Raw genomic sequence first — 25047 nt, 5'->3', positions numbered from 1 at the left:
TGATTGCCTTGGAGGGAATAGCTCCATACCGCATCGCGGTGCACCTCTCAAATTTTGTAACAATGTGGCGGGCTCAGTATAGCTCCACATCGACATGATTGGTTGACTAGGTGTGGGTGGGAGGTCCTGTATGAACACAGTGACTTCCTTGACAACTTCCCTCACAACAGTTTTGCACTATCACCTCCTTTTGCACTGCTTAGTGAAGTGCAAGAAGTATGAATTCCCTGACTTCTGCAGTGGCCTCTGAGGTCAAGGCATTCATACTTCTTAACCTTCGCTGAGCAGCGCAGAGCTGTTGTCAAGGAAGTGAGTTTGTGTTTTATACAGGACCTCCCGCCCTCAACTACCATCAACCAATTATGCCAATGCGGAGCTATACTGAGCTCTCCGCATTGTTACAAAATGTGAGTGGTGCAAGGCATAAATTGGCTCTCTGAGCTATGTACGTGGATGCATCCTTAGGGAGAAAGGAGGGAGAGGTGAGGAGGACCTGGGTGAAAATAACCACATTAAGGATTATCCACAATAGTGGAATTTGCTGTTGGCCTTCAAAATAGAGGTCCCCCATTGAAAGTGATTCAAATGGATACAAATAGTGGAATAATGACATATTTCAACTAGATAATGCTGAACGATGTCTTAATGTTGTTAGGTACACCCATCTAGTATCGGGTCAGACCTGCCTCCAGAACAGCCTGAATTCTTCAGGGCATTCTACAGGTGTTGGAAATGTTCCAGATTCAGAGATTTATATTCTTTATTTTATCCTTATTTTATGTTGACTGGGAACACATTCTCATTTACAGCAACGACCTGGGGAATAGTTACAGGGGAGAGGGGGGGATGAATGAGCCAATTGTAAGATTAGGAGACTGTGATGGTATGAGGGCCAGATTGGAATTTAGCCAGGACACCGGGGTTAACACCCCTACTCTTACAATATAAGTTCCATGGGATCTTTAGTGACCACAGAGAGTCAGGGAACTCGTTTAACGTCCCATCCAAAAGACTGCACCCTACACAGGACAATGTCTCCAATCACTGCCCTGGGGCATTGGGATATGGGCTAAATAGGGGAAGTAGTAGCAGGGGGAGGGATGTCCAAAAGGGATGTTGGTTCATGCTGATGCGATGGCATCACGCAGTTGCTGCAGATTGGAAGGCGGTACATTCATGCTGATGCGATGGCATCACGCAGTTGCTGCAGATTGGAAGGCGGTACATTCATGCTGATGCTGATGGCATCACGCAGTTGCTGCAGATTGGAAGGCGGTACATTCATGCTGATGTGATGGCATCACACAGTTGCTGCAGATTGGAAGGCGGTACATTCATGCTGATGCGATGGCATCACGCAGTTGCTGCAGATTGGAAGGCGGTACATTCATGCTGATGCGATGGCATCACGCAGTTGCTGCAGATTGGAAGGCGGTACATTCATGCTGATGCGATGGCATCACACAGTTGCTGCAGATTGGAAGGCGGTACATTCATGCTGCAAACAACCCATTTAATCTCATCCAAAGATGCTCTATTGGGTGGCGGTCTGGGGACTGCACAGACCACTCTAGTAAACTGAACTCTCATGTTCCAGGCAAAGTTTTTCCACTCCTCAATTGTCCAGTGTTGGTGATCGCGTGCCCCCTGGAGCCACTTCTTCTTGCTTTTAGCTGATGGGAGTGGAACCCGGTGTGATCGTCTGCTGCAATAGCCCATCTGTGACAAGCATCGACGAGTTGTGCGTTCCAAGATGCCGTTCTGCACACTACTGTTGTACTGCGCCATTATTTGTCTGTCTGGCCTGCCTGTTTGCTTGCACGATTCTTGCCATTCTCCTTTGACCTCAACAACAAGCTGTTTTTGCCCACAGGACTGCCGCTGACTGGATGGTTTTTATTTATCACACCATTCTCTGTAAACCTTAAACAATGTGCGCGTGAAGCCCAAGAGGGCGTTTCTGAGATACTGGGTCCGGCACACCTGTTGATCATACCACGCTCAAAGTCGCTTAGGTCACTCGTTTTACCCATTCAAATGTTCAATCCAACAGTAACTGAATGCCTTGATACCCGTCTGCCTGTGTTACCCAGCAAGCCACGGTGACTCACTGTCTTGTAGGGAGCAATCCATTTTCATGAATGGGCTGGTGTACCTAATCAAATCAAACTTTTTGTCACATGCGTGGAATACAACAAGTGTAGACCTTACCGTGAAATGCTTACTTTACAAGCCCTTAACCAACAGTGCAGTTCAAGAAGAGTTAAGAAAATATTTACCAAATAAACTAAAGTTAAAAATAATAAAAAGTAATACAATAACATAACAATAACGAGGCAAAAAAGGGGTACCAGTACCAAATGTACATGTGGGTAGGGGTGAAGTGACTGCATAGATAATAAGCAGTGAGTAGCAGCAGTGTACAAAACAAATGAAGGGGGAGGGGGGGGGTCAATGTAAATAGTCTGGTGGCCATTTGATTAATTGTTCAGCAATCTTATGGCTTGGTGAGAGAAGCTGTTAAGGAGCCTTTTGGTCCTAGACTTGGCGCTCCGGTACCACTTGACATGCGGTAGCAGAGAGAACTGTCTGTGACTTGGGTGATACACTGGCTGGTGAGTATCAATTCAACAAAACACAAAAAAAGCTCAAATCTGTTGAAATCACACTGGATGTATTATACTTTAGTATTGCATTGGGGGCATACTGTATGCACTATAATTCCTTACCTATGGATCTTGGGTCCATGACATGGGGCATCAGCCTACTCAGTGACACTGACAGAACACAGCTGTGAAGAGTTTACACAAATATTAGTGTTGTACCTCATATTAGGGAACTTTAACTGTGGGAAGTCACCTCCGTATTCAAATCAAATTGTATTTGTCACCTGTGCCGAATACAACGGGTGTAATAGACCTTACCGTGAAATGCTTGCTTACAATGCCGTGTTAAGAAAATATTTACTCAATACAAAAGTTTACAAAGATAACACCATAAAATAACAATAACGAGGCTATATACAGGGGGTACCAGTACCGAGTGAAATATGCAGGGGTACAGGTTATTCGAACCTGTTGTACGTATTGAACATTAATTTAGCATGCCTTACCTATGGCTCTTGGGTCCATGAAATGGGGCATCAGCCTACTCTGTGACACCAACAGAACACAGCTGTGAAGAGATTTTCACAAATGTTAGCGTCCGAGCTCTTATTGTAGGACTCTGAAACCACTGTGAAATGAGACGCAAAAGATCACCAGTAAACCTACTATGTGGTTTCACAGTCCCACAAAGAGCTACGATGTTATTTATATAAACGTTTCATAATTGTAATCTGTTGAAGTAACTGAGTAGGCTGATACCCCTTTCATGGATCCAAGATCCATAGGTAAGGGTGTATTTTTAAATTGTTTATTTTATGGCTTCTATTTCTTGTGGAACTTGACGAATAACAGTTGGGGACATCAAAAACTCCTACATCAACTGAAATAAAATACTTGTTCAAAATACATAAAATACCATTCAATATTCATATTTAGTGGTTTTAAGGTAAAAGGACACCTTACCTGATATTGAAAGCCTTTTGGAATCCAGATTTTACACTAAGTAGTGATATTTCCTGGCGACAGAAAAGGCACCATTTAGAAGGAATGAGCCAATTATTTTATTTTGTGGAAATTATAATACATTCCGACCTAGTTTAGCATTCATTATATTGTCCAAATATGGCATATAGTATCCGTTTGAATCGCTTTCAATGAGGGACTTTTATTTTGAAGGCGAACTACAAATTCCACAATTGTGGCTAATCCTTATTGTGGCTAGCTTCACACAGGTGAGAGGACCTTTCCTATAAACTTGGAGCCAAATACCGGAGTGTTCATTGACTCCCAACATCCATGCCATCGCATCACTACACACCAGACAATTCTACCGTTCACAGTGAAATGGCAAGAAAAACGGACGTCCCTTCCCTTTATTACGGTGAGTAGCCTAACCTAGGCTCATTGAAGTAAAGTGTGTCACATTGATGGGGTCTGTTATTAAATAAATATGGCATATTAACAGCGTATGTAGCAATAGCATAGGTGAGAAATTGTACCCTCAGATATCCTACCCGCCTGGCACATGATATTTCTATTCCATAAGGGGAAATAGTTTTCAAATATTCTCAAAGCAACAGGGAAAGAGGATTTTAAGTCTCAGGGTATTATGGTGTTAATTTGACCACTAATTCCAGCGCGTTCTCGAGCCTCCTTGAGCATTCCACCTGCCATCCAAATACATGGATTATGAAATGTTGGTCTATGGGACATGATGAATGCTAGCTATGACATAACAACCCCGCGTGAACTCCGCATTAACTTAGCTTTGCTATTTTGGTCCGGCGTCCGAATCGAAGCCGCGGAGGTTAACCAATGGCACGAGCCGCTCGCCTGCATATTGCCGGGGATGCAACTTTGTTGCTAAGACGTCGTGTGCCGCTCGCGCACAGGGCAAATCTCGGCGCCGTATATATGCAGGATGGCAACTGTACTGCAACCTCATCTGACAGTGAACTGTATTTAACATTATTCATCATTTTTTGGGCTACTTTTATAGGCCAATGACTGTATTTTAGTTAATAACTAGACGATCCAAATTATTTTACTGTTGCCCTTTGCGCACTAAACCTTGAGCACAAATCACACAGGCAGTCTATACCTGTTTAAGTGCGCAGAGAATTCTATGATGCAAGAAACATGTTCTATTATTGTCAACATTAAAATGACCTCTATTTTCTGATGCGTTCCACAAAAACATTCCTAGTCTACTTCTGGTCTTCAAGGACATTAAGCCACCACGAAACACTAGTCTACTGGCTATTGTTGCTGTGTTGTTCATAATTACAGGATATTTCCCTCTGCTCTACTGAATACCAGGCTCTCTGTGACACAGTCGATTGGTATTGGAGTGCCCGCTGGGTACAGCAACCTGAATTGTTTCTGGAATGCAGTATCATTCTGCTCAGTCAAAATAATCTGTCAACTATTGTCAGGTGTGCATCAGAGGAGACTGGTGGGAGGTGCTGTAGGAGGATGGCCTTATTGTAATGGCTGGAATGGAATGAATGAAACTGAATCAATTATGTGGTTTTGGTATGTTTGATACCATTCCAGCCATTTACAATGAGGTGTCCTCCTATAGCTCCTCCCACCAGCCTCTGGTGTGCATGTGTATAGTCTGCCATTTGAGTGAAATAGTTGGATGTGCACTAGACCAGTATAAACCAGTATTATGTTCACTGGCCCGAATGCCTCATTCCTTAGCAGAGTGGGGAAATGGTTTTCTCTCACTTGAACAATCCATTGTTGGAGGCATTGAAGCAGTGCAGGTGTGGCGGTGAGGTGTGTGAATGTGTTCTGGGGTAGAGCTGGGCGATATCGACACATCTATATCGCTAATAATTGGCTGGTTTATTACGATAACGGTTAATTCAACGATAAGTTTAACATTAATGTGCACTGGTTATTTTTTTAAATATTACCCCTAAAACTACTACTTTCAATGTTGTGACTATCATTGTCCCGTTAACCCATATTAGCAGACTTATTTTATTTCTAACTTAACGATAAGTAGCCTTTACTAGAGGAATGTTATCAGTAAAATGTCAGTGATAAATGGTCGGTATTGCTCATTTGCGGTTTATCGTCCCAGCTCTATTCTGGGGTGTGTTACGGGCCTCAGATCAGTTTCACACATTTACATGGAGTGTAACACACTGGTACTCTTTCTGTGGTCCTTGGGTCAAAGTCCAGCTGTTTGCTGACAGTGATTTCATCTGGGTTAAATTGCCAAAGCCTGGCACTTCCTCTTTTGCCCATGCAGATTAAGCTAACCTTGCCTGAGACCTGAAGCATCCCAGTGTCAAGGCTTTAGTTCAATGGTCTAACACAGTCTCGATTCGCACTGATGACCAGGGTTCAGTATTTGGTGGGTGACACTACAAACTCCAAAAAACAGACATCACTGGCTTGGGTGTCATTACCTAGGTGACTACAGTGTAGGGCTGGAGGTGGTGCAGTGTAGGGCTGGAGGTGGTGCAGTGTAGGGCTGGAGGTGGTGCAGTGTAGGGCTGGAGGTGGTGCAGTGTAGGGCTGGAGGTGGTGCAGTGTAGGGCTGGAGGTGGTACAGTGTAGCGAGGAAGAGAGTAGGCCAGTGTGTCTTTGTACTTGGAGAAGTTTCTCTCCCCTGTTTACAAAGGCTTATGAATAATGAAGCAGCTCCCCCGTGGTGTCTCTGCTGCATCGTTCTGAACCAGAGATGTGCTTTTCATCTGTTACTTTCTTCCCTCGAGCTGCCTGGCAACGGTGTGTGCGGGAGGGAAACCGCTGACAGTCCTCCTAATGGTTGCTGGATACGGTAGCTGTGTGGTTCCTCATGATTTTCAAAGGCTCCTATCTCCTCTGAACGATTTCATTCTTCTGAAGAACATATTTTCTCTGCATGCTGCTGCTTCCCTGTCTCTGTTCCTGTTTTTCATTTCTGTCTTCTCACAGTTTAAAGCTTGCTTTGTGTGTGTGTGTGTGCCTGTGTGTGTGCCTGTGTGCCCGTGTGTGTGCCCGTGTGTGTGCCCGTGTGTGTGCCCGGGTGTGTGCCCGGGTGTGTGTGTGTGTGTGCCCGTGTGTGTGCCCGGGTGTGTGCCCGTGTGTGTGTGTGTGTGCCCGTGTGTGTGCCCGTGTGTGTGCCCGGGTGTGTGCCCGGGTGTGTGTGTGTGTGTGCCCGTGTGTGTGCCCACATTGAAATTAAGATAATGATGATCCGTGAGGACATTAATGACCGGAAACATTTGTTTGAGAATAAAGGCTCAATTCCAGTGAGAGGACACTGTATATTACAAGAGATAATATGCTTAAGACATTAGAAACCAACCAATACAGACCAACCAAATACACACTTTCGAAGACCATATCAACTGCTTGAGTCCTGTGTAATATAGTTACTGGAATAGCCACAGGGATTTAGTCCATTGACTGCAGTTTGTTCTGGCTTTGCATCATTCCAGATGTGTGTTTTTAGAGAACCTCAAACATTTAAATCCAAAAGGCTGTGAGGCTATTGACAAGCTGGCCAAATTCTGTGTGCTTCAACTAGCCATGTTCCCAGATCTGTTTGTGCTCTCTTCCCAACTCCTTACAGTGGCTTGTGAAAGTATTCACCCCCCTTGGCATTTTGTTGCCTTACAACCTCAAATTAAAATATATATTTTTTTGGGGGGTGGTTGTGTCATTTGATTTACACAACATGCCGACCACTTTGAAGATGCAAAATCTTTAAGTCATACCACAGATTCTCCATTTGATTGAGGTCTGGGTTTTGACTAGGCCATTACAAGATATTTAAATGTTTCCCCTTAAACCACTCGAGTGTTGTTTTAGCAGTATGCTTAGGGTCATTGTCCTGCTGGAAGGTGAACCTCTCAAATCTCTGGAAGACTGAAACAGGCTTCCCTCAAGATTTTGCCTGTATTTAGCGCCATCAATCATTCCCTCAATTCTGACCAGTGTCCCAGTCCCTGCCGATGGGAAAAATATCCCCACAGTGTGATGCTGTCACTACCATATGCCAGACATGGCATTTTCCTTGATGGCCAAAAAGCACAATTTTAGTCTCACCTGACCAGAGTACCTTCTTCCATGTGTTTGGAGAGTCTCCCACATGCCTTTTGGCAAACACCAAATGTGTTTGCCAAAAAATAATTGGAAATAATTTTGCAACCTTACTCTTGGTTATTCATGTGTGGCAGTCAGGTTGTGTTCACTCCCTTCCCAGTTTTTATGTTTTTGCCACCAGTAACATCTCCTCATTATGCTTGTAAACTTCTCACCAAATGGTAAAATCACAGATGTGAATGAACATATTTTAGGTGAGGCTAGAGAATAAAAGTCTTGAATTATTCAGTGTTTTAGGAATTGAGATTGCATTTTTTATGAGGTGACATCAATAATAGATTTTTAAAATGTCTGTGTAGTAAAGGATGAGCTATCTCTACTGTATTTTACACCTGGTTACCCTCAAATGGGTGGAAGTCATCCTGAGAAGTCTGGCAACACACACAAATGGAAAATGGTCTATGGAACAAAGACAGGACATGAATCGCTTGTCCTTGTGAATATAACTGTACACCATAGGTAGTAGGTTGGTTTGTTTGCATTGTCTATTGGTGCTCTTTTTTCTTGCTGTCAAATGACAGTTTTCACTTGTGGTTACACATTTATGTCTTTACCTTGTGAGTTGTCAGTCTGGAAAGATCCTTGAGACATCCCTACCCCATTGAAGTTGACATTTTAAATGATAATTTCTAGTCAGGTAAGGGTTCTGGTTAGGTAGAGATGTCCCAAGGATGCTGAATGGCACTGATCCTGCATGATTATAGTAGACAATACTTCAGAGTTCTGTTTCTTTGGTATGTTATTGACTTTACGGTAATGATTCTATGAGGGCGGATCAGTATGACATGTATGGTATGCAGAAATTGGTTGTGATAACAATTGTTATCATCAGATTAATAAAGAGCTGCAAGCTGTTTTTTCTAAGAAAATAGAGAATCTTTACCTCTCATCCTCACTCCCTAAACTTAAAGGATTTACAGAGCCCCCAGATAAAAGCTAAAGCATGACACACACAGATTCTCACTGCCAATAGCTACTTATCATAGACTGGTGATAGCTACTTATCACAGTGGGAGGCCATTCCTTTTCTTGCTAGAAACAAAAGCAGTATCACTGCACCAAATTCCCTAGTTTCAGACTCCTAATTATCCTTACACCTCTGAAGACTCGAGGCACTTCCATGCCAGTCAGATGAACTTGTTTTGTCTCTGAACACTCAAACTTGTTTCTCCACCGACTGTTGGGTAAGAGGAACCATGGGGTGTTTACAACACTCGGTGGAGACTAGAGATCCTGACTGGCAATTGCATGTCCAGCATTACGTTACAGCCTTATTCTAAAATTGATGAGTGATCAAATAATTTTTGTTAATCTACAAACAATGCCCCATAATGACAAAGTGAAAACAGGTTATTAGAAATGTTTGCAAATGTATTAAAAATAAACATACCTTATGTAAATAAGTATTCAGATCCTTTGCTATGAGACTTGTAATTGTGCTCAGGTGCATCCTGTTTCCATTGATCATCATTGAGATGTTTCTACAACTTGATTGGAGTCCACCTGTGGTAAATTCAATTGATTGGACATGATTTGGAAAGGCACACACCTGTCTATATAAGGTCCCACGGTTGACAGTGGATGTCAGATCAAAAACCAAGCTATGAGGTCAAAGGAATTGTTTGTAGAGTGCCGAGACAGGATTGTGTTGAGGCACAGTTCTGGGGAAGGGTCCCAAAACACATCTACTTATTTAAAGGGTTTTTCATTGTAGAATAATAGTGAAGACATAAAAACTATGAAATTAAGTAGTAACCAAAATATATTTTATATTTGAGATTCTTCAAAGTAGCCACCCTTTGCCTTGACAGCTTTACACACTCTGGCAAGAGTGTTTTTGGAAACTGATCTGCTGGCCTACGGATGGGAGTCGCCACCAGTTGCCCATCCCTGGTGTAGGATTTGTATCTGGATGTGTGGCAGTGAGGGATTGTCTTTGGAACATCGTTTTTAAGACAAGATGAGTTGGGGAGGGATGGTTTCTGAGAGAAAGAGTGAGAACATGATGTATGTATGTGAAAGACACCTTCTCCCAGGTGATGTGTGTTCAGACGGAGGGAGCAGGATTATCTCTGGGTAACAGGCCGGGATTATCTCTGTCCTCAGACAAATCACTGTCTGAGGACAGATAAGGCCTTACCAGCAAATAAACATCAACACACACACATCATTGACAACACCACACCAGTAGCCCTCAAACTTCCACCGACATGTAGTCTGTGAAAACAGGCATATATTCTGGCCCCTATTTACTGAACAAAAATATAAATGGAACATGCAACAATCAACGATTTTACTGAATTACAGTTCATATGAGGAAATCAGTCATTTTAAATAAATAAATTAGGCCCTAATCTATGGATTTCACATGACTGGGAATACAGATATGCATCTGTTGGTCACGGATGCATAAAAAAGGTAGAAATACATAGGAGATAATGGGTGACACCTGGTGATGGGTGGAGACAAACACAAGACAGGTGAAACAGATCAGGGTGTGACACGCAGGTGAAGGAGCTGGATGTGAAGCGCCAGGGCTGGCGTGGTTGCATGTGGTTGTGGGGCCGTTTGGACAGACTTCCAAATTCTCTAAAACGACATTGGAGATAATTAATATTCAATTCTCTGGCAACAGCTCTGGTGAACATTCTTGCAGTCAGCATGCCAACTGCATGCTGCCTCAACTTGAAACATCAGTGGCATTGTGTGACACAACTGCACATTTTAGAGTGGCCTTTTATTGTCCCCAGCACAAGGTGCACCTGTGTAATGATCCTGCTGTTTAACCTGTTTCTCAACATGCCACACCTGTCAGGTGGATGGATTATCTTGGCAAAGGAGAAATGCTCACTAACGTTTTACGTTTAAGTTTACAGGGATGTAATCAAGTTTGTGCTCACAATGTGAGAGAAGCTGTTTGCATCTGGAACATTTCTGGGATCTTTTATTTAAGCTCATAAAACTTGGGACCAACACTTTACATGTTTCATTTTTATCTTTGTGCAGTGTACATTACCACTATTCAGAAAAATGGATGTGAGCTGTTGCTAGAGCAATTTGCATAAATGAGATTTTTCCCATTGCACTGTACACTTGACTTGTTTCTCTGAGAGGCCTACTTGGGAGGACCTCACTGAAGATGGTTTCTGTTGTCTGTTTGTCTCCTAGTGCCTCTGTCCCCTCTTTGCTCATTGACATGCATAACAAGGGACCAGTACTGTATCTGGGAGTTACAGATGACTGACAGTTCATCCTCACAGGGAATATGCATGAACTGAATAACTACCATGTCTTCAGAACTTTTACACTGACGTGCAACTGGAAATATTATGTTAATAGGCATGGTCCTATTGGGGGGGGAGTAGCGTTCTGTATGGGGTGGCATTTAATACATAAATGAGCCGTGTGTATGACTGAACTTTCCCATAGTTCAACACTTCTCTTATGATTCTCAACAACAGTCTTGAATCTATTGCTGGATTGTTTGTTTTGTAGTTGGATGCTTTTGTTGTTCTGGACTGCTGTGATTGCTCCGTCATCAAGTGTACTTGCTGGAAGACTCCCTGTAGGCTTGACTCAGAGTAAACAACAGTCTGTTTGATAAACTTCCCTTCGGAGAGTAACTAGTAGGTACTTTATCTTACTGTAAGGTAAACACAAGTTAATTGCGTGAGAGATGCTGTGTTTGTGTAGACTAGAGGGAACGAGCTGATATTTTTGGATTGTTTCTGGGACTGGGTCCTTGAGGAGAACTCTGTGGGAGTGACATTTCAAGTCTAGTATCATGCTAGCAGCTGACTATCATCCGTGGTGTGTATGTATGTATTCTGTATGCACATGCATGTTCGCTCAAATCTCGGTCTAAGGAAGTGAAATTAGTTAATTTGTTGAGAAAATGAAGGTCATTCCCACGGACTCGCACATCCACAGGCAAAAAGAAATGCTCCACTGTATAAGCCCCCGAAACCCATCATGCATGTTCTTCAACATACTCTCTCTCCCAGACAGGCCAGCTTAACTTAGCTTTGTCCTTGTGTAACCGATGTGAAATGGCTAGCTAGTTAGCGGTGGTGCGCGCTAATAGCGTTTCAATCTGTGATGACACTCACTCTAAGACCTTGAAGTAGTTGTTCCCCTTGCTCTACAAGGGCTATGGCTTTTGTGGCGTGATGGGTAATGATGCTTTGAGGGTGGCTGTTGTTGATGTGTGCATGAGGGTCCCAGGTTCGAGCCCAGGTAGGGGAGAGGGACGGAAGGAATACTGTTACATTGATGCTGTTGACCCGGATCACTGATCGCTGTGGAAAAGGAGGACATTTACATTTAAGTCATTTAGCAGACGCTCTTATCCAGAGCGACTTTCATACACCTTATGACATCCAGTGGAACAGCCACTCATCTAAATCTTTTTTTGGGGGGAGAAGGGGGTGAGAAGGATTACTTACCCTGAGGCCTTGAAGAGGTGGGGTTTCAGGTGTGTTCCCCTGTCCTGCTCTGCAGTTTGGGGGCCAGAGCAGCGAGGAGGCGCTAATAGCGTTTCAATCTGTGACATCACTCGCTCTGAGGCCTTGAAGTAGTTGTTCCCCTTGCTCTGCAAGGGCCGTGGCTTTTGTGGCGCGATGGGTGCTTCGTGGGTGTCAGTTGTCGATGTGTGCAAAGGGTCCCTGGTTCAAGCCCAGGGAGGGGCGAGGAGAGTAAGCTAAACTGTTACACTTGTCTACTGTAAGACATTCAGTAGAATTTAAGAAATTATAAATCCGTAGAATCTAAGACATTCCAAATCGGTTAATCAATCTGGATTCCAGATTCTGGGTCTTTGAAGTGACAATTCCCACTAGCGTTCAGCTACTAAGTGGGAGTGTCAAGCTCAGCGTTGACTTCATTAACGCTCATTACGTGCTATTAGCTGTCTTGTTTGCTGGATTTCCCAGGGATTCTGGAGAGATTTAGCGAGGTGGATTGAAGGTCTGTGTGTAGGTAAACCCAGAAAGGAGAGGATCTCCCTTTCATAAGGTTTTATTGAGCGCTGTAGATTAGAATGAACTGTAATGGGTTCTTAGATGGGTTTGTTTGTCTATGGCGGGGGTAGGCAACTAGATTCAGTCGCTGGCTGATTTTTGTTGGTTCGCATGGTCGTGTGCCGGAACCTAATTATAATAATTTGTACACTGCAAATTGACCACAACCAAAAAGAGATTGTATTTAAAAATAACAGTAAATTCTTACCTTGATTACGTTGAGACATAATCACATACCGTTATGTCTCTTTTTATTTTTTATTTAACAGCTTTCCTAAATTAAACTCATTTTTAGCTGATTTCATGGTCATTTTAAGATGACTAAAACTTTGGGGGGGGCCACTCGCGGTACGGTTTTGTTGCTTGTTTGATTTAGGTAGAGAGGGTAGGCCATTTCCATACTAACAGTTTGGTTGTCTGTGTTAGGTAGAGAGGGTAGGCCATATCCATACTAACTGTTTGGTTGTCTGTGTTAGGTAGAGAGGGTAGGCCATATCCATACTAACTGTTTGGTTGTCTGTGTTAGGTAGAGAGGGTAGGCATATCCATACTAACTGTTTGGTTGTCTGTGTTAGGTAGAGAGGGTAGGCCATTTCCATACTAACTGTTTGGTTGTCTGTGTTAGGTAGAGAGGGTAGGCCATATCCATACTAACTGTTTGGTTGTCTGTGTTAGGTAGAGAGGGTAGGCATATCCATACTAACTGTTTGGTTGTCTGTGTTAGGTAGAGAGGGTAGGCATATCCATACTAACAGTTTGGTTGTCTGTGTTAGGTAGAGAGGGTAGGCCATTTCCATACTAACTGTTTGGTTGTCTGTGTTAGGTAGAGAGGGTAGGCCATTTCCATACTAACTGTTTGGTTGTCTGTGTTAGGTAGAGAGGGTAGGCATATCCATACTAACTGTTTGGTTGTCTGTGTTAGGTAGAGAGGGTAGGCCATATCCATACTAACTGTTTGGTTGTCTGTGTTAGGTAGAGAGGGTAGGCATATCCATACTAACTGTTTGGTTGTCTGTGTTAGGTAGAGAGGGTAGGCCATTTCCATACTAACAGTTTGGTTGTCTGTGTTAGGTAGAGAGGGTAGGCCATATCCATACTAACTGTTTGGTTGTCTGTGTTAGGTAGAGAGGGTAGGCATATCCATACTAACTGTTTGGTTGTCTGTGTTAGGTAGAGAGGGTAGGCCATATCCATACTAACAGTTTGGTTGTCTGTGTTAGGTAGAGAGGGTAGGCCATATCCATACTAACAGTTTGGTTGTCTGTGTTAGGTAGAGAGGGTAGGCCATATCCATACTAACAGTTTGGTTGTCTGTGTTAGGTAGAGAGGGTAGGCATATCCATACTAACTGTTTGGTTGTCTGTGTTAGGTAGAGAGGGTAGGCATATCCATACTAACTGTTTGGTTGTCTGTGTTAGGTAGAGAGGGTAGGCCATATCCATACTAACTGTTTGGTTGTCTGTGTTAGGTAGAGAGGGTAGGCATATCCATACTAACTGTTTGGTTGTCTGTGTTAGGTAGAGAGGGTAGGCCATTTCCATACTAACAGTTGTTGTCTGTGTTAGGTAGAGAGGGTAGGCCATTTCCATACTAACAGTTTGGTTGTCTGTGTTAGGTAGAGAGGGTAGGCATATCCATACCAACTGTTTGGTTGTCTGTGTTAGTATGGATATGCCTACCCTCTCTACCTAACACAGACAAGGTAGAGAGGGTAGGCCATATGAGTTCTGTTATACTCACAGACATGTTATACTCACAGTGTTTTCTATCCAATACTACTAATAATATTTATATATTAGCATCTGGGACAGAGTAGGAGGCAGTTTACTCTGGGCACGCTATTCATCCAAAAGTGAAAATGCTGCCCCCTATCCCAAAGAAGTTTTAACAATAACACACAGTCAACCGTCAGCCCCTCAGGTCTCTCTCCTACAGACACTGTCATCGGTTCTGTGATGGTTGCGTCCTGACTGAATCTTGTGCTTGGTGTTACGTCATGTTTATTTTCTGTCTGATGTCTCATAGTTATTTGAGTAAATGACTCATTTCAATGTGATGGGCAAGTTGTAACTTAACCACCGAGGAACTTTGGATTACAGTGGTATTATTCTGCAGAGTGACAGGGGAGATGGCGAGTGAGGAAAGTCAAAGGGAGGAGAAGTGTAATTAACAGAGGAAAGTGTCAGGCTACAGTTTGACATGACTGTTAACTGCAGAGAGAAGGCATCACAAAGTCAAAGGGAGGAGAAGTGGGGAAATGGGAGCTAGCCGGGGAGGGGTGGATCAGAGAAGGCTGGCGGAGCGTGGAGGGTACCCAGGAACGAGGCACCCCAGGGGGGCAGGCTGTCCTGGACTGCTGGAGCCACCTGTCAGACACACCAGTAGTCCTCTGCTCCCTCCCTGCCATTGAGTTTACATGGATGGGGGTGGGAGTGTGTTTAAGGGAATGGTATGTGCGTGCCTGATCTATGCTCCTGCATTCATGCGTGATTCTACATGCGTTTGCATACTGTACTGTGGATGTTTGGAATTTAAGATTTCTGTAACAGGTGTTGTGGTACAATGAGTAGCAGGAGAGAGAGTAGCTGTCAGTATTGGAGGTGAGAGGAGACAGTACTGTATGTTATTATTGGAGGGGAGAGGAGACAGTACTGTATGTTAGTATTGGAGGTGAGAGGAGACAGTACTGTATGTTATTATTGGAGGGGAGAGGAGACAGTACTGTATGTTATTATTGGAGGGGAGAGGAGACAGTACTGTATGTTATTATTGGAGGGGAGAGGAGACAGTACTGTATGTTATTATTGGAGGGGAGAGGAGACAGTACTGTATGTTATTATTGGAGGGGAGAGGAGACAGTACTGTATGTTATTATTGGAGGGGAGAGGAGACAGTTTTTAAAATGTTTTTATTTTACCTTTATTTAACCAGGCAAGTCAGTTAAGAACATATTCTTATTTTCAATGACGGCCTGGGAACAGTGGGTTAACTTGACCTACTTGACACTAACAGCTTACAGACGGTAGGCAATTAAGGTCACAGTTATGAAAACTTAGGACACTAAAGAGGCCTTTCTACTGACTCTGAAAAACAGCTAAATAAAGATGCCCAGGGTCCAAGCTCATCTGTGTGAACATGCCTTAGGCATGCTGCAAGAAGGCATGAGGACTGCAGATGTGGCCATCAAATAAATTGCAATGCCTGTACTGTGAGACGCCTAAGACAGCGCTACAGGATGGACAGCTGATCGTCCTCACAGTGACAGACCACGTGTAACAAAACCTGCACAGGATCGGTACATCCGAACATCACACCTGCGGGTCAGGTACAGGATGGCAACAACAACTGCCCGAGTTACACAAGGAATGCACAATACCTCCATCAGTGCTCAGACTGTCCGCAATAGGCTGAGAGAGGCTGGACGGAGGGCTTGTAGATCTGTTGTGAGGCAGGTCCTCACCAGACATCACCGGCAACAACGTCACCTATGGGCACAAACCTACTGTCGCTGGACCAGACAGGACTGGCTAAAAGTGCTCTTCACTGACGAGTCACGGTTTTGTCTCACCAGGGGTGATGGTCGGATTTGCATTTGTCGACGGAATGAGCGTTACACCGAGGCCTGTACTCTGGAGGAGGATCGATTTTGGAGGTGGAGGGTCCGTCATGGTCTGGGGCGGTGTGTCTTATTCTTCTCACTTTGCTTGGTGAGGTAGATTGCTGCTATAACTTGATGACCCTTCACATACCTAACCATTTCCTTAGCTCTCTTGTAGAGTGTATCCATTGTTTTCAGTGCGATGATGTCCTCGAGGAGCAGATTCAATGCATGAGCAGCACAGCCAATGGGTGGGATGTGAGGGTAGGACTCCTCCACTTTAGACCAAGCGCCCTTCATGTTCGCAGCATTGTCTGGCACCAGTGCAAATACCTTCTGTGGTCCAAGGTCATTGATGACTGCCTTCAGCTCATCTGCAATGTAGAGACCGGTGTGTCTGTGCTCTTGTAGAATACTGGTTGTGGGGTGGAGATTATGTAGTTAATTATTCCTTGCCCACAAACATTCGACCACCCATCAGAGATGATTGCAATACAGTCTGCTTTCTCTGATTTGCTTGACCTTCACTTAAACTCTGAACTCTGCATCCAGCAAATTAGTAGATAAAGCATGTCTGGTTGGAGGGGTGTATGCTGGGCGAAGAACATTCAGAAATCTCTTCCAATACACATGGCCTGTGAGCATCAGAGGTGAACCAGTTGTATACACAGCTCGAACAAAACATTCATCAGAATTTCTCTGACTACTTTCCTCCATTGAGTCAAAAAAACATCTGATTCCAGGAGGACCATGAGCTGTTGCTATCAATAAGGTGTCTGATTCATAATTTTCACCTTCGAATAGAGGTAGAGGGACTTTTGTCAGAGGTTATGTGCGCTGAGGAAACTTGATGCACTTGCCCAGATGATTCTGCATCTTTTTGCATTCTTCACATATAATTGGGCACAGTATTTGCAAATGTACACAGATTTTCCTTCTATATTAGCTGCAGTGAAATGTCTCCACACATCAGATAGTGCCCGTGGCATTTTCCTGTAAAGATTAGGGGAAAAAACTAGTTAAAAAGAAACCCATACAATTTCATGTACAGGTAATTAGTTAAGCAGTTAGATTAATCAACTCCTTTGTAAGATAAATGTTTTAACATGTATGGAAACAGGTGAATTAACACTCCTCAGTTAGCAGGTTCAAGCAAGCTAAAACCCACATGGTATAAAAAACTTACTACCAGAAATGATTTAAAAACACTTTGCTGTAGGCTACTATTTACTAGTTAACAAAAAATAATGTATGTCATATAAAATATCCACCCCACCCAGTACTGTAATCAAAACCTACCGGAAAGCATGTAGTCCTTGGCTCAGACAGTGTAATAGTGTGGGCTCAATAGCATCTCATTAGTGTGCAAGATCTTGAGAATCAGCTGTAAATGCCATAGAAGAGTGCACTGCACAGGTGATGGAAGAATGCACTGTGCATACAGAGGGTTGCAATTCCATTGAATTGGGGATAGTTTAACCAAAATATGCCACAAGATCTAGAATTGCCTTATGTGTATCCCACAAAAAAGGTTCACTGTTATAAGCTAACTTTTTAAAAATGAATTTAAGCAATATTCCCAAACTTCCCATGGAAAAATTCTGGTAATTTAGCAGAAGGTTTCTGACCCTTTGCAACCCTATTTGGAGGTGAGAGGAGACAGTACTGTATGTCAGTATTGGAGGTGAGTCACACTCTGTGCTGAGATGAGACAGAACTGTATGTTATTACTGGAGGTGACCTTAGTGTGGAGTTGACAGATATTGCAGAGGGATATCTTTGGTTATATCACCAGAGGTAGCGTTCCAGTGTACTACTAAACTCCCAGCTCTAAAGTTCAGGGCTGTCTGAGAATGGACAGTGACAGAGAAGGTGCAATACTCTATTCTGCTTTGTGGTTTCTGTCTCCATGCGTAATGCCAGAGACATATATTGAAATACGCTACATGACCAAAATAATATGGTCACCTGCCCTTCGAACATCCCCCTTCCAAAATCATGGACATTAATATGGAATTTGTCCCCCATTTCCTGCTATAACAGCCTCCACTCTTCTGGGAAAGCTTTCCACTAGATGTTGGAATATTGCTTTGGGGACTTGCTTCCATTCATACACAAGCATTAGTGAGGTCGGGCACTGATGTTGGGCGATTAGGCCTGGCTCGCAGTCGGCATTGCAATTCATCCCAAAAGTGTTAGATGGGGTTGAGGTCAGGGCTCTGTGCAGGCCAGTGAAGTTCTTCCACACCGATCGACAAACCATTTCTGTGTGAACCTCGCTTGTGCACAGGGGCATTGTCATACTGAAACCTGAAATGGCCTTCCCCAAACTGTAATGTAATTGTAATTTAATGTAATTGTAATGTAATAAACTGTAATAGGTTGTATTAGGTAGCTCGGCCATGGAAACCAATTTGATGAAGCTCCCGACATACAGTCATTGTTCACCCGGCGGTCCTGTTGTGTGGCCTTCGCAGTTGAGACGCTGTTGCTCTTAGACATTTCCACTTCACAAAACAGCACTTACAGTTGACCGGGGCAGCTCTAGCAGTGCAGACATTTGATGAACTGACTTGTTGTAAATGTGGCATCCTATGACGGTGCCACGTTGAAAGTCACTGAGCTCTTCAGTAAAGCCATTCTACTGCTAATGTTTGTCTATGGAGATTGCATGGCGGTGTGCTCGATTTTATACACCTGTCAGCAACAGGTGTGGCTGAAAGAGCCGAATCCACCAATTTTAAAAATTATTATTATTTTATATATATATATATATTTGTTTTGAATGGGTGTCCACATACATTTTTTACATACACTATATAAAACAAAAGTATGTCTCTGTCTAAATGATGCTATCTGACTTATTTTGGAAGAATTGCGTATTTCGTAACTTTGTAGGGTATGCATCCTACTCTTAATTCAAATACCCTTGGTAGTGCAGGGCTTACACACGTACACAAAAATAGATTTTCACAGCTGATTTGTGTTGCAGTAATGGCCTCCTTTCAGTGCATGCTAATAATGAGAATGCCAAAATGAGTGAAACGGAGGCTCTGAGTAGAGTAATCTAATGACACTGCCACATTCTGTGCAATAAGAAATTGCTTTTGGTTTTCACAAAATCAATAGCGGTTCAATTAGAGATACTCTTTGCACTGAATGACTTTCTAGAATTGCATAATTGTGTCATTATTGCTATGTGTGACTTTGCGTGTGTGTGCCATTTATTACAAATTGATTGCTAAATGTTTAACTACGGGCTACATTCATTTCACCCTGGGGAACACATAGTAATATAAATGTCAAATAAGGTGTTGTATCTAACAAAGTGCTCCATTTCCTTTTCACACAAATACAAGCTGACTTCATCACGTTTTCCAGCTAGATTTTGTATAACGTTACCAGTTGGCATCAGGAGAGTTTGACTGAGGCCCGGAGCCTTAGTTTTTATGTAATAGCCTCTCTTTTCTTTCTCCCTCTTTATTCCCCCAAATACTCCGTTTGCCATTTTTTTCCCCCATTTTTTTGTTGTTAACTCTTTGATATCGTTTCTGTTCTGTGTTTTTCTTATTATTCAAAACTCCTCTAGCCAGCCCCCCCATCTCCTTACACCTCAGCCGCTCTCTCTCTCTCTCTCTGTGTGTTCTTCCGAAGCCCCGGAGGCCTTGTCTCTCCTGAGGCAACCCCTCCCCCCACGACGCCTCTAGCTGGAACAGAGACACACTGCACACCCACCAGAGCACTTATTCACAATCAAACCTCAGCAGGACAATGATGATAGTGACAGGGAGGATGTAGGTCCCCGTCTACATCAATTCAACGTCTATTCCACGTTTGTTCAATTTAATTGAAATTACATGGAAACAACATTGATACAACGTGTGTGTGTGTGTGTGTGTGTGTGTGTGTGTGTGTGTGTCCAATCTCTTCACTTCGGTTGTCTCAAGACTTTCAATTAATTTGTGTTGAAATGTTGTGTGATAGGGACTATGATTGACAGGGATGATGTAAGTGAGAGCTGGAGTTGCTGATGTTTCAGATTGTCAACACTTTCTTGGCTTTGGGAAACAGACGTATGCACATCCACGCACAAACACACGCCTCTGTCTTGTGTATACGCATTTTGAGTGACGATGCCAGAGAAACAGACACATCTCACAAATGGTTGGACAAGTTGCCAACCACAAGGCTCACTGCACTGTCCTCCTCTCAATCATCCAGCACCCCCTTAATTCATCTTCACATCCTTTCATGCAAAAAAGCTGTTGTTACAGCAGCTTAGATGCTACTGCAGTTTCTAATTGCCAGGCTTCTGTTGAAAAGAGAGAAATTAAGCAGCAATCTGCTGCCTAATTAGGCTTTGATTCCTGATTTGTTTTGTGCAGAGGGTCTCATTCAGATGTGTGTGTGCGTCATGCTGTAGTGTGGGCGAGGGTAATATGATATGACACTGCTGATTTAAAGAAGGGCCATGGGTGCTCTCCACTTTGACACAACTTTATTTGAATCTATGATCTTTGATCTATCTATCTATTTCAAAGCGACTAACAGTCATATGTGCATATATTTTACATACAGGTGGCCCTGGGAAGTAATGATACAATGTTTAGCTGTGAAAATACATGAGAGTGGAGTCTTTAACAGGTCTGTGTAGGAGGGTATCACTCACACACTCACACACAGTCTTGTTATACTGTGCCAGTGAAGATCAACTCGATATCTATCCTGTTTTGTGGGCTACACTGCCACCCACTCACTCTCTAGTACTTTAAGACTCTGTGTTCATCTAATTTACCTCCCAGGCACTCAAATTATTACACTCAGATACAACCAAGAAGATGTCTTTAAAAGACCACATTTACTTTGTTTAGGCTCTCTAGTTTTGTATTTTGGATAATTAGCCTATTTCTCTAATTCTATGGAAACAAATATTTACTTTGTGAGCCAATATTTGCCTTTGTGCACATACTTGGTCCAGTTAAACTCTTAGTTGCATTCACCTTCCACCAGATTATTTATTTATACAGAAATAGTATTTGTAGACATCCCTCATCAATACTATAGGTGCCCCAGGCAGGCCCTGACAGTGCCTTAATTTGATCGTATCTGAACAGGCTACCTGTACCTGTTCAGTATACACAATATCATATTGTAACTTGTTATTGTAACTCTGTAACTAGCTACTGTATTATACACAATAAGCTGAGACACAACCCTGTGTCAACTCTATGGAGTCCCACATGGTACAGGCTAGGCAGACAGGCTAGGCAGACAGGCAAGGCGGACAGGCGGACGGACGGACAGGTGGGCGGACAGGCAGGGCGGACAGGCTAGGCGGGCGGACAGGCTAGGCGGGCGGACAGGTGCGGCGGACAGGCAAGGCGGACAGAAGGCGGGCGGACAGGCTAGGCGGGCGGGCGGACAGGCAGGCGGACGGACAGGCAGGGGCGGACAGGCAGGGCGGACAGGCAGGGCGGACAGGCAAGGCGGACAGGCAAGGCGGACAGACGGACGGCTAGGCGGACGGACAGACGGGCAAGGCGGCGGACGGACGGACGGACAGGCTAGGCAGACGGGTGGACAGGCGGACAGGCACTGGCAAGGCGGACAGACGGGTGGACAGGCTAGTGGGACAGGCAAGGACGGAGGACAGGCTAGGCGGGCAAACAGGCTAGGGCGGAGGACAGGTTACGGACGGACAGGCTAGGGGACGGACAGATGGGAGGACAGGCTAGGCGGACGGGGAGGACAGGCTAGGCGGGCAGACGGGACAGGCTAGGCGGGAGGACAGGCTAAGCGGGAGACAGGGCGGACAGGCTAGGCGGGCGGACCAACAGACGGGGCGGACAGGCTAGGCGGACAGGACAGACGGGCGGACTAGGCGGGCGGACAGACGGGACAGGCTACGGGCGGACGGACAGACGGGCTAGACGGGCGGACAGGATGGGAGGACAGGCGGGGAGGACAGGCGGGACAGGCACAGGCAAGGCGGAGACGGGCGGACAGGCAAGGCGGACAGGCGGCGGAGGACAGGCGGGGAGGCAAGGGCAGGCTAGGCGGACGGACAGATGGGAGGACAGGCTAGGGGGCGGACGACGACAGAGGCGGGAGGACAGGCTAGGCGGACGGACAGACGGGAGGAAGGCAGGCTACGGCGGGAGGACAGGCAAGGCGGAGACGGGCGGGACAGGACAGGCTAGGCGGGAGGACAGGCTAGGCGGGAGGGGCAACAGGCTAGGGACGAACAAACTAAGCGGGCGGACAGACGGGCGGACAGGCTAGCGGACGGGACAGACGGGCAAGCGGACAGACGGGGCGGACAGGCAAGGCGGACAGAGGGCGGACAGGCAAGGCGGGCGGAGACGGGGCGGGCTAGGCGGACGGACAGACGGGCGGACAGGCAAGGGGCGGACAGACGGGCGGACAGGCGGCGGACAGGCAAGACAGCGGACAGGCAAGGCGTACAGACGGGGGGACAGGCAAGGCGGACAGACGGGGCGGACAGGCGGAGACAGGCAAGGCGGACAGGGGGCGGACGGCAAGGCGGGCGGACAGGCAAGGCGGACGGACAGGCAAGGCGCGGACAGGCAAGGCGGGCAGGCAAGGCGGACAGGCGGGCGGACAGGCAAGGACGGGCGGACAGACGGGCGGACAGGCAAGGCGGGCGGACAGGCAAGGCGGACAGACGGGCGGGTGGACAGGCGACGGACAGACGGGCGGGCGGACAGGCTAGACGGGCGAGACAGGCTAGCGGACGGACGGGCGGGACAGGCAAGGCGGCGGACAGACGGGCGGGCGGACAGACAGGCGGGGGGCAACAGGCAAGGCAGACAGACGGGCGGGCGGACAGGCTAGGCGGACGGACAGACAGACGGGGCGGACAGGCTAGGCAGACGGGCAGACGGGCGAACAGACGGGCAGACAGGCAAAGCGGACAGACTGGCGGACAGGCTAGGCGGACGGATGGGAGGACAGGCTAGGCGGGAGGACAGGCTAGGCGGGAGGGACAGGCTAGGCGGGAGGACAGGCGGACGGACAGACGGGCGGACAGGCTAGGCGGACGGACAGACGGGAGGACAGGCTAGGCGGGAGGACAGGCTAGGCGGACGGACAGACGGGAGGACAGGCTAGGGGACGGACAGACGGGAGGACAGGCTAGGCGGACGGACAGACGGGAGGACAGGCTAGGCGGACGGACAGACGGGAGGACAGGCTAGGCGGACGGACAGACAGGCTAGGACAGGCTAGGCGGACGGACAGACGGGGACGGACAGGCTAGGCGGACGGACAGACAGGCTAGGCGGAGGACAGGCTAGGCGGGAGGACAGGCTAGGCGGACGGACAGACAGGACAGGGGCGGACAGGCTAGGCGGGAGGACAGGCTAGGCGGACAGGCTAGGCGGACGGACAGACAGGGCGGACAGGCTAGGCGGACGGACAGACGGGGCGGGGACAGGCTAGGCGGACGGACAGACGCTAGACGCGGACGGACAGACGGGCAAGGCAGAGATGGACGGACGGCGGACGGACAGGCTAGGCGGGCGGACAGACGGGGCGGACAGACGGAGGACAGGCAGGGTGGAGGCACAGGCGGGACAGACGGGTGGAGGCAAGGCGGACGGACAGACAGACGGGAACAGACGACAGGCTAGGCGGACCAACAGACGGGCGGACAGGCTAGGCGGGCAGGCGGACAGACGGGCGGACAGGCAAGGCAGACGGGGACAGACGAAGGGCGGACGGCAAGGCAGGGGGCGGACAGGCGGGACGGACAGACAGACGGGCGGACAGGCTAGGCGGACGGACAGACGGGGCGGCACGGAGACGCGGAAGGCGGCGGACAGGCACGGGGACAGGGACGGACAGGCAAGGCGGACGGACAGGCAAGGCGGACGGACAGGCAAGGCGGACGGACAGGCAAGGCGGACAGGACAGGCGGGCGGAGGCGGGCGGGGCGGACGGCAGACGGGCGGACAGGCAAGGCGGACAGGCATGGCGGGTGGACAAGGCGGACAGACGGACGACGGGCGGACAGACAGACAGACGGGCGGACAGGCTAGGCGGACGGACAGAGGGCGAACAGACGGGGCGGACAGGCTAGGCGGACAGACGGGCGGGACAGGCACGGGCGGACAGACGGGCGGCTTGCTGGACAGACGGGCGGACAGGCAAGGCGGCGGACAGGCGGACAGGCTAGGCGGACGGAGGGCGGGCGGACAGGCGGCGGGGGGCGGAGGACAGGCTAGGCGGACGGACAGGACAGGCTAGGCAGACGGGCAGGACAGGCTAGGCGGGAGGACAGGCTAACGGACGGGATGGGAGGACAGGCTAGGGGGAGGACAGGCTAGGCGGACAGGCTAGGGCGGGAGGACAGGCTAGGCGGACGGACAGACGGGAGGACAGGCGGGCGGGAGGACAGGGGCGGGCGGACAGAGGACAGGGAGGACAGGCTAGGCGGGAGGACAGGCTAGGCGGACGGACAGACGGGAGGACAGGCTAGGCGGGAGGACAGATGGGAGGACAGGCTAGGCGGGAGGACAGGCTACAGACAGACGGGAGGACAGGCTAGGCGGACGGACAGACTGGAGGACAGGCTAGGGGAGGGAGGACAGGCTAGGCGGGACGGACAGGCTGGCGGCGGAGGACAGGCTAGGCGGGCAGGCTAGGCGGGGGACAGGCTAGGCGGACAGGGCGGACAGGCTAGGCAGGAGGACAG

At 47.0% G+C, this 25047-nt stretch overlaps 1 protein-coding gene and 1 long non-coding RNA gene across 6 annotated transcripts in view; both read left to right on the top strand.

Annotated features, from left to right (window-relative positions):
- Window positions 1-3606: 3606 nt before the first annotated feature.
- Window positions 3607-25047, top strand: part of LOC118394574 (choline transporter-like protein 5-A) — a 67205-nt gene continuing 45764 nt past the window's right edge. Inside the window, exon 1 of one of the 2 annotated variants that reach the window (XM_035787876.2) lies at window positions 3607-3987. In XM_035787876.2, coding sequence (XP_035643769.1) covers window positions 3903-3987 — 85 coding nt within the window. In that variant the 5' untranslated portion in view covers window positions 3607-3902. The remainder of the gene's footprint in view (window positions 3988-25047) is intronic. The other variant, XM_035787878.2, reaches the window with a different exon arrangement.
- Window positions 12765-13972, top strand: LOC127907616 (uncharacterized). Of its 4 annotated transcripts, none has more exons than XR_008065163.1 (3): window positions 12765-13457; window positions 13607-13705; window positions 13755-13972. It is a non-coding gene; the product is annotated as an uncharacterized LOC127907616 (long non-coding RNA). The 4 variants fall into 4 exon arrangements; XR_008065161.1 differs by adding an exon at window positions 13507-13556 and having other exon boundaries at window positions 13656-13972; XR_008065162.1 differs by lacking the exon at window positions 13607-13705 and having other exon boundaries at window positions 13706-13972.

The sequence above is a fragment of the Oncorhynchus keta genome, chromosome 15 (assembly GCF_023373465.1).
Source record: "Oncorhynchus keta strain PuntledgeMale-10-30-2019 chromosome 15, Oket_V2, whole genome shotgun sequence".
NCBI lineage: Eukaryota > Metazoa > Chordata > Actinopteri > Salmoniformes > Salmonidae > Oncorhynchus > Oncorhynchus keta.
Note: the sequence above shows the minus strand (reverse complement) of the source record. Positions and strands in the feature narration are given on the sequence as shown.